This window comes from Osmerus eperlanus, chromosome 14, assembly GCF_963692335.1.
Source record: "Osmerus eperlanus chromosome 14, fOsmEpe2.1, whole genome shotgun sequence".
Taxonomy (NCBI): Eukaryota; Metazoa; Chordata; class Actinopteri; order Osmeriformes; family Osmeridae; genus Osmerus; species Osmerus eperlanus.
In genome coordinates, this window is record NC_085031.1 from 16373134 (window position 1) to 16390283 (window position 17150).

Here is a 17150-nt window from a genome sequence, read left to right on the forward strand (position 1 = left end):
GAAGTGCCTTGCCCAAGGACACAACGTCAGTTTGCACGGCCGGGAATCGAACTGGCAACCTTCGGATTACTAGCCCGATTCCCTCACCGCTCAGCCACCTGACTCCCCAGTTGAATTTCTTTGCTTCTTTTTTTGTTGTTGCTTGAAACAGAGGGCTATATGTAGGCTACACTTAATTATTCAGTTCCTATAAATGATTCCATTCCCAACTGTTGTTCTTTTCCAAGTAAACAACATGGGTCTGGGGGAGAGGTGACTTTCTCAGAGGAACATTTTTCTTGCGCAGGGAGCAGTAACCGTGGAGCTTCACGCAGAACGGTCCCATCATTTCAACGGGGCAGTGTTCTCCGAACGCCGCGAATCTCAATTAAATTACCACCCTGAAATGTTGATATTATGAACGCTAAAAAACATGATACATTGTAAATGATTGGTACTTACATTAAGTTCTGATCGTTTCGCTGAGCGTCAGCAGAAAGCCAGAACTGGTGAAGTTGCAACAGAAGCTGTCGTAAACTGCGCCTCCTCAAGGCAACTGCCTCAGCTGCCGCCTCTTCGTTCTGTGAACTGTCATTTGAAAGAAAACGTAAACATTTTCTTCATGGCACTGCGAATCTTTCAAATAATTTTTCCGGTGGCGCTTTTACTCTTGGGAATAGTAGCAATACTTCTACTTACTATACCTACTGAAGATATAAACGAACAACCACAATTCATGGTAAGATCCTAAAAGTTATTTCAAGACTTGTAGACTGTCAGCGTTTCTGAGGGGTATATAGTAATCGATCTGTGCAGACGGCATTTAGAACAGTGCTATTGCAGATCATTTGACTCGAACAGCCAATTTAAATTTGAGTCCCTCATTTTTCCAGCACTAACGGTTAACTGATAAGCCTATTGAACGTTGTCAAAACTTCCCTTTTTTATGGTGTCAATAATTCGATAGGCTACAGCCACATTTACATTTAGCAGACGCTTATATCCAAAGCGACTTCCAAAAGAGCTTTACAAAAGGTGCATAGGTCAATGATCATAAACAACAAGCCCCAAAAACATTGTGGGTAGCCAAAATATGAAGCATACATTTTGAAAAGCAAATTAAGTGCCAATGGGAAGAACCAGAACAGCATGCAAACAAATGACAAAAAAAATTGACCCCGAAAGTGCTAGTGTACCTGTGTATAAATGGGCAGTGTATGGGCTGTGGCATGAAAACAATTAATCACAATTCTTATATTAAGCTCAAGCTGAACATACATTAAATACTCAATCCCTAGTTCTTGGGAGGACATTTAGAAGTTAGTGTGTGTCACTTATTCAATGCTCTCTTCAGATGATTCTCTGAGGGAGCAGAGACCCACCAGCTGCATTCAGCCTGCAGAAAAAAAGCTATGCAAGTGTGAACAGGTTATTGTGACCATCTAGACACACATCCTTTGTACAATTCTGAAAGTACCTTTGAGTTGTTAGTTGCCTGTAACTTAGAGGTGGAATGCAAAGTACTTCAGAATACTTGGATTTACATTTTATCCTCCTAAAAAGCAGTCAGAATCTCATGAGTGGGAAAGGTGGTTTAAGGAGCCAGGCAGAGCTGATAGTTTTCACACCAACTGGAGCACAAAGGTGTACACCAAGCTGCCATTTCTGTAAACACTTGAGCAAGAATACATGTACTAGACCTACAAACTAAAGACACAGCAGGATTAGGCCAGAAAGTTGGAATATCTCACTAACAATGGTAAATTTGTTACTGGATCTGATTTGACTATAGCTCATCTTTAAAATGCTAGTACCAGGCTGTAATACAAATTGTGATTCAACAAGATCCAATACAAGTTGATGCTACACCTGAGGGTCCAAGAACAGAAAGTCCCAATTACACACTTCCAGGGACAGCTTTGAATCAAACTGATGGTTGTTAGAAATCAGGATAATTTAGCAAGGCTTGAATACTCAAAGCTCAGAACTGTCAGGAGCTCAGTCCCGCCGCTAGATTGACAAAGTAAATCCGGACCAACCCCACCAATGACAAGATGTTAAAGAATAAAATATTTATTGGGAAGCAATAATTATACAATTATAAAACAGCGCCACTGGATGTGGTGTTGGAGGCACCGTTACCAACTATGGCATGCATGCCACCGCTGTACAGGACGTGGTTAGCGGGGCTGCTGGCAGTTATGTTAGAGGCACTGCCAGCTGTGGTATTGGGGTAGCCATCATTGCTAGCTGTGACGTTGGTGCTGCTGGCTGTGGTATTGGGGTAGGCATCATTGCTAGCTGTGACGTTGGTGCTGGCGGTGGTATTGGGGTAGCCGTCGTTGGAAGTGGCATTAACAGGGCCGCCGGTGGTTACGTTGTTGGGGCTGTCGTTCCTAGCTGTGACGTTGCTGCTGGCGGTGGTATTTGGGTAGCCATCATTGCTAGCTGTGACGTTGATGCTGCTGGCTGTAGTATTGGGGTAGCCGTCGTTGGCTGTGGCATTAACGGGTCCGCCTGTGGTTACGTTGTTGGGGCCGTCGTTGCTAGCTGTGACGTTGATGCTGCTGGCTGTAGTATTGGGGTAGCCGTCGTTGGCTGTGGCATTAACGGGTCCGCCTGTGGTTACGTTGTTGGGGCCGTCGTTGCTAGCTGTGACGTTGGTGCTGGTGGTGGTATTGGGGTAGCCATCATTGCTAGCTGTGACGTTACTGCTGGCTGTGGCATTTGGGTAGCCATCATTGCTAGCTGTGACGTTGCTGCTGGCTGTCGCATTGGGGTAGCCATCATTGCTAGCTGTGACGTTGCTGCTGGCTGTCGCATTGGGGTAGCCATCATTGCTAGCTGTGACGTTGGTGCTGCTGGCGGTGGTATTGGGGTAGCCGTCGTTGGCTGTGGCATTAAGAGGTCCGCCGGTGGTTACGTTGTTGGGGCCGTCGTTGCTAGCCGTGACGTTGGTGCTGGCGGTGGTATTGGGGTAGCCGTCGTTGGCTGTGGCATTAAGAGGTCCGCCGGTGGTTACGTTGTTGGGGCCGTCATTGCTAGCTGTGATGTTGCTGCTGGCGGTGGTATTGGGGTAGCCATCATTGCTGGCTGTGACGTTGCTGCTGCTGGCGGTGGTATTGGGGTAGCCGTCGTTGGAAGTGGCATTAACGGGTCCGCCTGTGGTTACGTTGTTGGGGCCATCGTTGCTAGCTGTGACGTTGCTGCTGGCTGTGGCATTTGGGTAGCCATCATTGCTAGCTGTGACGTTGCTGCTGGCTGTCGCATTGGGGTAGCCATCATTGCTAGCTGTGACGTTGCTGCTGGCTGTGGCATTTGGGTAGCCATCATTGCTAGCTGTGACGTTGCTGCTGGCTGTCGCATTGGGGTAGCCATCATTGCTAGCTGTGACGTTGGTGCTGCTGGCTGTGGTATTGGGGTAGGCATCATTGCTAGCTGTGACGTTGGTGCTGGCGGTGGTATTGGGGTAGCCGTCGTTGGCTGTGGCATTAAGAGGTCCGCCGGTGGTTACGTTGTTGGGGCCGTCGTTGCTAGCTGTGACGTTGCTGCTGGCGGTGGTATTGGGGTAGCCGTCGTTGGAAGTGGCATTAACGGGTCCGCCGGTGGTTACGTTGTTGGGGCCGTCGTTGCTAGCTGTGACGTTGCTGCTGGCGGTGGTATTGGGGTAGCCGTCGTTGGCTGTGGCATTAAGAGGTCCGCCGGTGGTTACGTTGTTGGGGCCGTCGTTGCTAGCTGTGACGTTGCTGCTGGCGGTGGTATTGGGGTAGCCATCATTGCTGGCTGTGACGTTGCTGCTGCTGGCGGTGGTATTGGGGTAGCCGTCGTTGGAAGTGGCATTAACGGGTCCGCCTGTGGTTACGTTGTTGGGGCCATCGTTGCTAGCTGTGACGTTGCTGCTGGCTGTGGCATTTGGGTAGCCATCATTGCTAGCTGTGACGTTGCTGCTGGCTGTCGCATTGGGGTAGCCATCATTGCTAGCTGTGACGTTGCTGCTGGCTGTGGCATTTGGGTAGCCATCATTGCTAGCTGTGACGTTGCTGCTGGCTGTCGCATTGGGGTAGCCATCATTGCTAGCTGTGACGTTGGTGCTGCTGGCTGTGGTATTGGGGTAGGCATCATTGCTAGCTGTGACGTTGGTGCTGGCGGTGGTATTGGGGTAGCCGTCGTTGGAAGTGGCATTAACGGGTCCGCCAGTGGTTACGTTGTTGGGGCCGTCGTTGCTAGCTGTGACGTTGCTGCTGGCTGTGGCATTGGGGTAGCCATCATTGCTAGCTGTGACGTTGCTGCTGGCTGTGGTATTGGGGTAGCCATCATTGCTGGCGGTGACGTTGGTGCTGCTGGCTGTGGTATTGGGGTAGGCATCATTGCTAGCTGTGACGTTGGTGCTGGTGGTGGTATTGGGGTAGCCGTCGTTGGCTGTGGCATTAACAGGTCCGCCGGTGGTTACGTTGTTGGGGCCGTCGTTGCTAGCTGTGACGTTGCTGCTGGCTGTGGTATTGGGGTAGCCGTCGTTGCTAGCTGTGACGTTGCTGCTGGCGGTGGTATTGGGGTAGCCGTCGTTGGAAGTGGCATTAACAGGTCCGCCGGTGGTTACTTTGTTGGGGCTGTCGTTACTAGCTGTGACGTTGCTGCTGGCGGTGGTATTGGGGTAGCCATCATTGCTGGCTGTGACGTTGCTGCTGCTGGCGGTGGTATTGGGGTAGCCGTCATTGGCTGTGGCATTAACGGGTCCGCCTGTGGTTACGTTGTTGGGGCCGTCGTTGCTAGCTGTGACGTTGATGCTGCTGGCTGTAGTATTGGGGTAGCCGTCGTTGGCTGTGGCATTAACGGGTCCGTCTGTGGTTACGTTGTTGGGGCCGTCGTTGCTAGCTGTGACGTTGGTGCTGGTGGTGGTATTGGGGTAGCCATCATTGCTAGCTGTGACGTTGCTGCTGGCTGTGGCATTTGGGTAGCCATCATTGCTAGCTGTGACGTTGCTGCTGGCTGTCGCATTGGGGTAGCCATCATTGCTAGCTGTGACGTTGCTGCTGGCTGTGGCATTTGGGTAGCCATCATTGCTAGCTGTGACGTTGCTGCTGGCTGTCGCATTGGGGTAGCCATCATTGCTAGCTGTGACGTTGGTGCTGCTGGCTGTGGTATTGGGGTAGGCATCATTGCTAGCTGTGACGTTGGTGCTGGCGGTGGTATTGGGGTAGCCGTCGTTGGCTGTGGCATTAAGAGGTCCGCCGGTGGTTACGTTGTTGGGGCCGTCATTGCTAGCTGTGACGTTGGTGCTGGCGGTGGTATTGGGGTAGCCGTCGTTGGCTGTGGCATTAAGAGGTCCGCCGGTGGTTACGTTGTTGGGGCCGTCGTTGCTAGCTGTGACGTTGCTGCTGGCTGTGGCATTGGGGTAGCCATCATTGCTAGCTGTGACGTTGTTGCTGCTGGCTGTAGTATTGGGGTAGCCGTCGTTGGCTGCGGCATTAACAGGTCCACCGGTGGTTGCGTTGTTGGGGCCGTCGTTGCTAGCTGTGACGTTGGTGCTGGCGGTGGTATTGGGGTAGCCGTCGTTGGCTGTGGCATTAACAGGTCCGCCGGTGGTTGCGTTGTTGGGACCGTCGTTGCTAGCTGTGCTGTTGCTGCTGGCTGTGGCATTGGGGTAGCCGTCGTTGCTAGCTGTGATGTTGCTGCTGGCGGTGGTATTGGGGTAGCCATCATTGCTAGCTGTGACGTTGGTAATGCTGGCATTGGCACCACCACCTTCACTGGCAGTTAGGTTGTCGGTCTTGGCGTAGGCTGGGCTGGTGGTGTAGTTGGCAGGCACAAGGGCCTCCTCACTGGACTTGGCAGAACCGCCAGTTGTAACAGAGACATCCAGTGTGACCAGAGGACTATCAGACTCAACTTGGTCAGTGTCAATATGATGCACTTGAGGGAAAAAGAGAAAGTGTTTTAAAAGGGCACAAAGGCAAAAAGCCTACAGCTTAGCAGTAAGTCAGCACTCACCCAAATCTTCGTGCCAATTGGAGTTCTCCATTAATTGAAGCCCTTTTTGGGCATTTATGGCATCATAATACTGCAGCACTAATGGGAAGGTACAGAGACAATGCATTTGCACCACTGGTTCATAAGCTTTAAGGACTCATTTATCATGCTACTGTATGCATTCTGCCTTATTAACCTTGAGGCAGAAGAACTAAGGACGTTTTAAAACCAATTACAGGCCAAAACTACAGTAGACTGATCATGTAGAGGACAAGCGTTCATACCTTAGCAAGTTAACATGCCGCTTTAAGTTTCAAGAACAGCATCTAACAAGTAATTTTAGTGTTTTACTTAGCTAAATACTCTAGGTGGGTTCAAATGATGACTGCATACAATCCTAAAGTGACTAGCTTGGCTTTGGCCAAGGCCCCTGCCTTTAACCATTACACAATAACGAAATAGGCTACGGTAATTTCAATTTACCGTCTCGGATTCGTTGCAGAGAGATGTCCTTTTGATTGAAGTTTTCAAAGGGAGAACACAAGCCTGAAAAACAGTTTTGCCATCTGTCAAGACCAGGATCCTTAGTGACAAGTAACACTTTGAATAAAATGAAACACAAACCTTTGAGTACACAAACTGTCAACACAAAACTCAACACCCTTGCAGCTGCCATTGCACAGTCGTAGCCAAGACAACAATATCATCCCATACCGTTTCTGACCCTTTTAAAGAGCCCTATACACCTGTAGTTAATCAAAGGATAACGATCAATTAAGTACCCACGTGAACTAATTGAATGCATCGCCCAATCAAATGTGCGCACTAAAAGTTTACTAATCAGTTATCGGATATGCCTGAACACCGTGAATACTTCGTAACCTTTTATTTATGGTGAATAATTCAATATATAGACCTACGTATGGGATGTGGCATGAAAACTATCACAATTCTAAAGGAAACTACAGCCAAACATCTTGGATCAGCACATTCTTGAGTTCTTAGATGTTTTAGAGGACACAGAAGTATTGTTTGCTTTTTAGTGTCACTTATTTAATGGTCTCTTGAGGATTCTGAGGGGGAAGACACATCTACATGTAAAAAGCATGTAACGGTGGCAACCCCAGATAGTGTAAGTTCGGGCGCCAAGCAGCTCTTAGTGCAAGTGGGTTGTATGGACCAACTAGACACTCATGCCTTTTGGATCATTCTGAAAGCTTTCCCCACTTCACTAATCATTGTGCCTCCCGAGATGAAACGCTAAATACGTCAATCCTTGGATTTACATTGTATCCTCTTAAATGCAGCTGTCCTCAATGGAAAGGTGGATTAGGGGAGGCAGAGCTGAATATGTTTAAGTTGTGTGCAATCATTATATTTTATCACAAGACGATGCTTGTCCAAGACTTGTAAACTAAAGGCAATCTACAACCTCAGAACTGAAAGTTGTGAAATTCTCATGTAGTATTGTTACTGCTTAACCCTTTGTCAGCAATATTAATCTATCAAGCATTGCACAGTCAGTCGGTGAACAAGTTTAAGAAAGCTTTATTGCTTGCGGCCGGCCCACAAGGAGACAAAAACATCACACGCCATTGTGCTACAAAGTTTGTCTGGTTCACAAGTCTTCAGGTAAGACCATTTATTGGTGAGAAGTCTCCTCCCCTGCATATCAGCTGTCAATATGATCGATCCCAGAGACAGAGTGCACGTGAACGTGGAAACTTAGGTCTGACACTAGACTTGACCATATGATTCACTCAGCACAGATAAGGTTAACACATTTGTTGCACCTCTAGTAAAATAACGGTCAGCCTAGGTCAGTTTGTTTATGTAAGCCTAGTGTTACCCAGAGTTCATGTCAGGAGAGGGCTCTCTACTGACAAAGGAATGCTAGCACCAGTATTTTCAGAATATAACCTTATTCTAAATTTCTCCGACACCCTTGTGCTGCCTTCGGGTCACATGACCCAAAGGTTCATAACGAACCATCATTGTATTTACCCAATACAAAAACAAATATTTTAACCTTCGTAATGTGGGGGGTCTGAGACAGCCCAACAGTTAAGAAATGCTTCACTGTTTTTGTATGCGGTAAAGTTGTCGCAATACGATGGTGAGTCACTGATGGGTCAGAATGACCCGAAGATAACACAAGGGTTAAGCGATAAGTTCACTGCAAGCAAGGAGCTCCTGGATCTAATACTGACAAGCTAAATGCCAGTACAAGGTTGTCAAAACTCCGAGATGCCGACACTTCAGATTCCAAAACCACTGAGAAACTCAAGCGCACAGCTTTGACAGTAATAATAACCTAATGGTTGTCAAACTAGGATACGTCAAAGGCCTAAAAACTAAATGCTCAGTTTTGTAAGACCCAAGTACTACCGAAGACACATGCTAGAATACTGAAAATCATTCAACAGTGCGGTCTGATAAAGCTGGACCCAACTCAAATGAGACTTAAGTAAAAGTTGTTTATTCATAATCACAAATGATATCCAAACACAGGGTCACTGGTTGTGGTGGTAAAAGTGCTGTTGCTGACTACGGCATGCCAGCCACCAATGGATGTGACATTGTTAGGTAGTGGTGCCAGCGGTCCTGCTGTGTTGAGCAACCCATTGGGGTCATGGTTGCTAGTGATGTTGGCAGTGCTTCCAGTTGTGGTGTTAGTATTGAGGTAGCCGTCGTTGGAAGTGGCATTAACAGGTCCACCGGTGGTTGCGTTGTTGGGACCATCATTGCTAGCTGTGATGTTGCTGCTGGCTGTGGTATTGGGGTAGCCATCATTGCTGGCTGTGACGTTGGTGCTGCTGGCGGTGGTATTGGGGTAGCCGTCGTTGGCTGTAGCATTAACATGTCCGCCGGTGGTTGCGTTGTTGGGGCCGTCGTTGCTAGCTGTGACGTTGCTGCTGGCGGTGGTATTGGGGTAGCCATCATTGCTAGCTGTGATGTTGGTGCTGCTGGCTGTGGTATTGGGGTAGCCGTCGTTGCTAGCTGTGATGTTGCTGCTGGCGGTGGTATTGGGGTAGCCGTCGTTGGAAGTGGCATTAACGGGTCCGCCGGTGGTTGCATTGCTGGGGCCATCATTGCTAGCTGTGACGTTGGTGCTGGCTGTGGTATTGGGGTAGCCGTCGTTGCTAGCTGTGATGTTGCTGCTGGCGGTGGTATTGGGGTAGCCGTCGTTGCTAGCTGTGATATTGCTGCTGGCGGTGGTATTGGGGTAGCCATCATTGCTAGCTGTGACGTTGATGCTGCTGGCTGTAGTATTGGGGTAGCCGTCATTGGCTGTGGCATTAACAGGTCCGCCTGTGGTTACGTTGTTGGGGCCGTCGTTGCTAGCTGTGACGTTGCTGCTGGCTGTGGTATTGGGGTAGCCATCATTGCTAGCTGTGACGTTGCTGCTGGCTGTGGTATTGGGGTAGCCATCATTGCTGGCTGTGACGTTGTTGCTGCTGGCTGTGGTATTGGGGTAGCCATCATTGCTGGCTGTGACGTTGGTGCTGCTGGCTGTGGTATTGGGGTAGGCATCATTGCTGGCTGTGACGTTGGTGCTGGCGGTGGTATTGGGGTAGCCGTCGTTGGCTGTGGCATTAAGAGGTCCGCCGGTGGTTACGTTGTTGGGGCCGTCGTTGCTAGCTGTGACGTTGCTGCTGGCTGTGGCATTGGGGTAGCCATCATTGCTAGCTGTAACGTTGGTGCTGCTGGCTGTGGTATTGGGGTAGGCATCATTGCTAGCTGTGACGTTGATGCTGCTGGCTGTAGAATTGGGGTAGCCGTCGTTGGCTGTGGCATTAACGGGTCCACCGGTGGTTATGTTGTTGGGGCCGTCGTTGCTAGCTGTGACGTTGCTGCTGGCTGTGGAATTGGGGTAGCCATCATTGCTAGCTGTGACGTTGCTGCTGGCTGTCGCATTGGGGTAGCCATCATTGCTAGCTGTAACGTTGGTGCTGCTGGCTGTGGTATTGGGGTAGCCGTCGTTGCTAGCTGTGATGTTGCTGCTGGCGGTGGTATTGGGGTAGCCGTCGTTGGAAGTGGCATTAACGGGTCCGCCGGTGGTTGCGTTGCTGGGGCCATCATTGCTAGCTGTGACGTTGGTGCTGGCTGCGGTATTGGGGTAGCCGTCGTTGCTAGGTGTGATGTTGCTGCTGGCTGTGGTATTGGGGTAGGCATCATTGCTAGCTGTGACGTTGGTGCTGGCGGTGGTATTGGGGTAGCCGTCGTTGGCTGTGGCATTAACAGGTCCGCCGGTGGTTACGTTGTTGGGGCCGTCGTTGCTAGCTGTGACGTTGCTGCTGGCGGTGGTATTGGGGTAGGCATCATTGCTAGCTGTGACGTTGGTGCTGGCGGTGGTATTGGGGTAGGCATCATTGCTGGCTGTGACGTTGGTGCTGGCGGTGGTATTGGGGTAGCCGTCGTTGGCTGTGGCATTAAGAGGTCCGCCGGTGGTTACGTTGTTGGGGCCGTCGTTGCTAGCTGTGGCATTGGGGTAGCCATCATTGCTAGCTGTAACGTTGGTGCTGCTGGCTGTGGTATTGGGGTAGCCATCATTGCTAGCTGTGACGTTGCTGCTGGCTGTCGCATTGGGGTAGCCATCATTGCTAGCTGTAACGTTGGTGCTGCTGGCTGTGGTATTGGGGTAGCCGTCGTTGCTAGGTGTGATGTTGCTGCTGGCTGTGGTATTGGGGTAGGCATCATTGCTAGCTGTGACGTTGGTGCTGGCTGTAGAATTGGGGTAGCCGTCGTTGGCTGTGGCATTAACGGGTCCACCGGTGGTTATGTTGTTGGGGCCATCGTTGCTAGCTGTGACGTTGCTGCTGGCTGTGGCATTTGGGTAGCCATCATTGCTAGCTGTGACGTTGCTGCTGGCTGTCGCATTGGGGTAGCCATCATTGCTAGCTGTGACGTTGGTGCTGCTGGCTGTGGTATTGGGGTAGGCATCATTGCTAGCTGTGACGTTGGTGCTGGCGGTGGTATTGGGGTAGCCGTCGTTGGCTGTGGCATTAAGAGGTCCGCCGGTGGTTACGTTGTTGGGGCCGTCGTTGCTAGCTGTGACGTTGCTGCTGGCGGTGGTATTGGGGTAGCCGTCGTTGGAAGTGGCATTAACAGGTCCGCCGGTGGTTACGTTGTTGGGGCTGTCGTTACTAGCTGTGACGTTGCTGCTGGCGGTGGTATTGGGGTAGCCATCATTGCTGGCGGTGGTATTGGGGTAGCCATCATTGCTGGCTGTGACGTTGCTGATGCTGGCGGTGGTATTGGGGTAGCCGTCGTTTGAAGTGGCATTAACAGGTCCGCCGGTGGTTACGTTGTTGGGGCCATCGTTGCTAGCTGTGACGTTGCTGCTGGCTGTGGCATTTGGGTAGCCATCATTGCTAGCTGTGACGTTGCTGCTGGCTGTCGCATTGGGGTAGCCATCATTGCTAGCTGTGACGTTGGTGCTGCTGGCTGTGATATTGGGGTAGGCATCATTGCTAGCTGTGACGTTGGTGCTGGCGGTGGTATTGGGGTAGCCGTCGTTGGCTGTGGCATTAACAGGTCCGCCGGTGGTTGCGTTGTTGGGACCGTCGTTGCTAGCTGTGATGTTGCTGCTGGCTGCGGCATTGGGGTAGCCATCATTGCTAGCTGTGACGTTGATGCTGCTGGCTGTAGTATTGGGGTAGCCGTCGTTGGCTGTGGCATTAACGGGTCCACCTGTGGTTACGTTGTTGGGGCCGTCGTTGCTAGCTGTGACGTTGCTGCTGGCGGTGGTATTGGGGTAGCCGTCGTTGGAAGTGGCATTAACAGGTCCGCCGGTGGTTACGTTGTTGGGGCCGTCGTTACTAGCTGTGACGTTGCTGATGGCTGTGGTATTGGGGTAGCCGTCATTGCTAGCTGTGACGTTGGTGCTGGCGGTGGTATTGGGGTAGCCGTCGTTGGCTGTGGCATTAACAGGTCCGCCGGTGGTTGCGTTGTTGGGACCGTCGTTGCTGCTGGCTGTGGCATTGGGGTAGCCGTCGTTGGAAGTGGCATTAACAGGTCCGCCGGTGGTTACGTTGTTGGGGCTTTCGTTACTAGCTGTGACGTTGCTGCTGGCGGTGGTATTTGGGTAGCCATCATTGCTAGCTGTGACGTTGATGCTGCTGGCTGTAGTATTGGGGAAACCGTCGTTGGCTGTGGCATTAACGGGTCCACCTGTGGTTACGTTGTTGGGACCGTCGTTGCTAGCTGTGACGTTGCTGCTGGCGGTGGTATTGGGGTAGCCGTCGTTGGCTGTGGCATTAACAGGTCCGCCGGTGGTTGCGTTGTTGGGACTGTCGTTGCTGCTGGCTGTGGCATTGGGGTAGCCGTCGTTGGAAGTGGCATTAACAGGTCCGCCGGTGGTTACGTTGTTGGGGCTTTCGTTACTAGCTGTGACGTTGCTGCTGGCGGTGGTATTTGGGTAGCCATCATTGCTAGCTGTGACGTTGATGCTGCTGGCTGTAGTATTGGGGAAACCGTCGTTGGCTGTGGCATTAACGGGTCCACCTGTGGTTACGTTGTTGGGGCCGTCGTTGCTAGCTGTGACGTTGCTGCTGGCGGTGGTATTGGGGTAAGCATCATTGCTAGCTGTGACGTTGCTGCTGGCTGTGGTATTGGGGTAGCCATCATTGCTAGCTGTGACGTTGCTGCTGGCTGTGGTATTGGGGTAGCCATCATTGCTGGCTGTGACGTTGGTGCTGCTGGCTGTGGTATTGGGGTAGGCATCATTGCTGGCTGTGACGTTGGTGCTGCTGGCTGTAGTATTGGGGTAGCCGTCGTTGGCTGTGGCATTAACGGGTCCGCCTGTGGTTACGTTGTTGGGGCCGTCGTTGCTAGCTGTGACGTTGCTGCTGGCGGTGGTATTGGGGTAGCCATCATTGCTGGCTGTGACATTGCTGCTGCTGGCGGTGGTATTGGGGTAGCCGTCGTTGGAAGTGGCATTAACGGGTCCGCCGGTGGTTACGTTGTGGGGGCCATCGTTGCTAGCTGTGACGTTGCTGCTGGCTGTGGCATTTGGGTAGCCATCATTGCTAGCTGTGACATTGCTGCTGGCTGTCGCATTGGGGTAGCCATCATTGCTAGCTGTGACGTTGGTGCTGCTGGCTGTGGTATTGGGGTAGGCATCATTGCTAGCTGTGACGTTGGTGCTGGCGGTGGTATTGGGGTAGCCGTCGTTGGCTGTGGCATTAAGAGGTCCACCGGTGGTTACGTTGTTGGGGCCGTCGTTGCTAGCTGTGACGTTGCTGCTGGCTGTGGTATTGGGGTAGCCGTCGTTGCTAGCTGTTACGTTGCTGCTGGCGGTGGTATTGGGGTAGCCGTCGTTGGCTGCGGCATTAACAGGTCCACCGGTGGTTGCGTTGTTGGGGCCGTCGTTGCTAGCTGTGACGTTGGTGCTGGCGGTGGTATTGGGGTAGCCGTCGTTGGCTGTGGCATTAACAGGTCCGCCGGTGGTTGCGTTGTTGGGACCGTCGTTGCTAGCTGTGCTGTTGCTGCTGGCTGTGGCATTGGTGTAGCCGTCGTTGCTAGCTGTGATGTTGCTGCTGGCGGTGGTATTGGGGTAGCCATCATTGCTAGCTGTGACGTTGGTAATGCTGGCATTGGCACCACCACCTTCACTGGCAGTTAGGTTGTCGGTCTTGGCGTAGGCTGGGCTGGTGGTGTAGTTGGCAGGCACAAGGGCCTCCTCACTGGACTTGGCAGAACCGCCAGTTGTAACAGAGACATCCAGTGTGACCAGAGGACTATCAGACTCAACTTGGTCAGTGTCAATATGATGCACTTGAGGGAAAAAGAGAAAGTGTTTTAAAAGGGCACAAAGGCAAAAAGCCTACAGCTTAGCAGTAAGTCAGCACTCACCCAAATCTTCGTGCCAATTGGAGTTCTCCATTAATTGAAGCCCTTTTTGGGCATTTATGGCATCATAATACTGCAGCACTAATGGGAAGGTACAGAGACAATGCATTTGCACCACTGGTTCATAAGCTTTAAGGACTCATTTATCATGCTACTGTATGCATTCTGCCTTATTAACCTTGAGGCAGAAGAACTAAGGACGTTTTAAAACCAATTACAGGCCAAAACTACAGTAGACTGATCATGTAGAGGACAAGCGTTCATACCTTAGCAAGTTAACATGCCGCTTTAAGTTTCAAGAACAGCATCTAACAAGTAATTTTAGTGTTTTACTTAGCTAAATACTCTAGGTGGGTTCAAATGATGACTGCATACAATCCTAAAGTGACTAGCTTGGCTTTGGCCAAGGCCCCTGCCTTTAACCATTACACAATAACGAAATAGGCTACGGTAATTTCAATTTACCGTCTCGGATTCGTTGCAGAGAGATGTCCTTTTGATTGAAGTTTTCAAAGGGAGAACACAAGCCTGAAAAACAGTTTTGCCATCTGTCAAGACCAGGATCCTTAGTGACAAGTAACACTTTGAATAAAATGAAACACAAACCTTTGAGTACACAAACTGTCAACACAAAACTCAACACCCTTGCAGCTGCCATTGCACAGTCGTAGCCAAGACAACAATATCATCCCATACCGTTTCTGACCCTTTTAAAGAGCCCTATACACCTGTAGTTAATCAAAGGATAACGATCAATTAAGTACCCACGTGAACTAATTGAATGCATCGCCCAATCAAATGTGCGCACTAAAAGTTTACTAATCAGTTATCGGATATGCCTGAACACCGTGAATACTTCGTAACCTTTTATTTATGGTGAATAATTCAATATATAGACCTACGTATGGGATGTGGCACAATTCTAAAGGAAACTACAGCCAAACATCTTGGATCAGCACATTCTTGAGTTCTTAGATGTTTTAGAGGACACAGAAGTATTGTTTGCTTTTTAGTGTCACTTATTTAATGGTCTCTTGAGGATTCTGAGGGGGAAGACACATCTACATGTAAAAAGCATGTAACGGTGGCAACCCCAGATAGTGTAAGTTCGGGCGCCAAGCAGCTCTTAGTGCAAGTGGGTTGTATGGACCAACTAGACACTCATGCCTTTTGGATCATTCTGAAAGCTTTCCCCACTTCACTAATCATTGTGCCTCCCGAGATGAAACGCTAAATACGTCAATCCTTGGATTTACATTGTATCCTCTTAAATGCAGCTGTCCTCAATGGAAAGGTGGATTAGGGGAGGCAGAGCTGAATATGTTTAAGTTGTGTGCAATCATTATATTTTATCACAAGACGATGCTTGTCCAAGACTTGTAAACTAAAGGCAATCTACAACCTCAGAACTGAAAGTTGTGAAATTCTCATGTAGTATTGTTACTGCTTAACCCTTTGTCAGCAATATTAATCTATCAAGCATTGCACAGTCAGTCGGTGAACAAGTTTAAGAAAGCTTTATTGCTTGCGGCCGGCCCACAAGGAGACAAAAACATCACACGCCATTGTGCTACAAAGTTTGTCTGGTTCACAAGTCTTCAGGTAAGACCATTTATTGGTGAGAAGTCTCCTCCCCTGCATATCAGCTGTCAATATGATCGATCCCAGAGACAGAGTGCACGTGAACGTGGAAACTTAGGTCTGACACTAGACTTGACCATATGATTCACTCAGCACAGATAAGGTTAACACATTTGTTGCACCTCTAGTAAAATAACGGTCAGCCTAGGTCAGTTTGTTTATGTAAGCCTAGTGTTACCCAGAGTTCATGTCAGGAGAGGGCTCTCTACTGACAAAGGAATGCTAGCACCAGTATTTTCAGAATATAACCTTATTCTAAATTTCTCCGACACCCTTGTGCTGCCTTCGGGTCACATGACCCAAAGGTTCATAACGAACCATCATTGTATTTACCCAATACAAAAACAAATATTTTAACCTTCGTAATGTGGGGGGTCTGAGACAGCCCAACAGTTAAGAAATGCTTCACTGTTTTTGTATGCGGTAAAGTTGTCGCAATACGATGGTGAGTCACTGATGGGTCAGAATGACCCGAAGATAACACAAGGGTTAAGCGATAAGTTCACTGCAAGCAAGGAGCTCCTGGATCTAATACTGACAAGCTAAATGCCAGTACAAGGTTGTCAAAACTCCGAGATGCCGACACTTCAGATTCCAAAACCACTGAGAAACTCAAGCGCACAGCTTTGACAGTAATAATAACCTAATGGTTGTCAAACTAGGATACGTCAAAGGCCTAAAAACTAAATGCTCAGTTTTGTAAGACCCAAGTACTACCGAAGACACATGCTAGAATACTGAAAATCATTCAACAGTGCGGTCTGATAAAGCTGGACCCAACTCAAATGAGACTTAAGTAAAAGTTGTTTATTCATAATCACAAATGATATCCAAACACAGGGTCACTGGTTGTGGTGGTAAAAGTGCTGTTGCTGACTACGGCATGCCAGCCACCAATGGATGTGACATTGTTAGGTAGTGGTGCCAGCGGTCCTGCTGTGTTGAGCAACCCATTGGGGTCATGGTTGCTAGTGATGTTGGCAGTGCTTCCAGTTGTGGTGTTAGTATTGAGGTAGCCGTCGTTGGAAGTGGCATTAACAGGTCCACCGGTGGTTGCGTTGTTGGGACCATCATTGCTAGCTGTGATGTTGCTGCTGGCTGTGGTATTGGGGTAGCCATCATTGCTGGCTGTGACGTTGGTGCTGCTGGCGGTGGTATTGGGGTAGCCGTCGTTGGCTGTAGCATTAACATGTCCGCCGGTGGTTGCGTTGTTGGGGCCGTCGTTGCTAGCTGTGACGTTGCTGCTGGCGGTGGTATTGGGGTAGCCATCATTGCTGGCTGTGACGTTGGTGCTGCTGGCTGTGGTATTGGGGTAGGCATCATTGCTGGCTGTGACGTTGGTGCTGGCGGTGGTATTGGGGTAGCCGTCGTTGGCTGTGGCATTAAGAGGTCCGCCGGTGGTTACGTTGTTGGGGCCGTCGTTGCTAGCTGTGACGTTGCTGCTGGCTGTGGCATTGGGGTAGCCATCATTGCTAGCTGTAACGTTGGTGCTGCTGGCTGTGGTATTGGGGTAGGCATCATTGCTAGCTGTGACGTTGATGCTGCTGGCTGTAGAATTGGGGTAGCCGTCGTTGGCTGTGGCATTAACGGGTCCACCGGTGGTTATGTTGTTGGGGCCGTCGTTGCTAGCTGTGACGTTGCTGCTGGCTGTGGAATTGGGGTAGCCATCATTGCTAGCTGTGACGTTGCTGCTGGCTGTCGCATTGGGG

General features: G+C 50.1%; 1 protein-coding gene across 1 annotated transcript in view; it reads left to right on the forward strand.

The window, feature by feature from the left end:
• The first annotated feature begins 298 nt into the window (after positions 1-298).
• The window catches only part of entpd2b (ectonucleoside triphosphate diphosphohydrolase 2b), a 40898-nt gene continuing 24046 nt past the window's right edge, over positions 299-17150 (forward strand). Inside the window, exon 1 of the mRNA XM_062478855.1 lies at positions 299-718. Within this exon, the coding sequence (XP_062334839.1) occupies positions 602-718 (117 nt within the window). The 5' untranslated portion in view covers positions 299-601. The remainder of the gene's footprint in view (positions 719-17150) is intronic.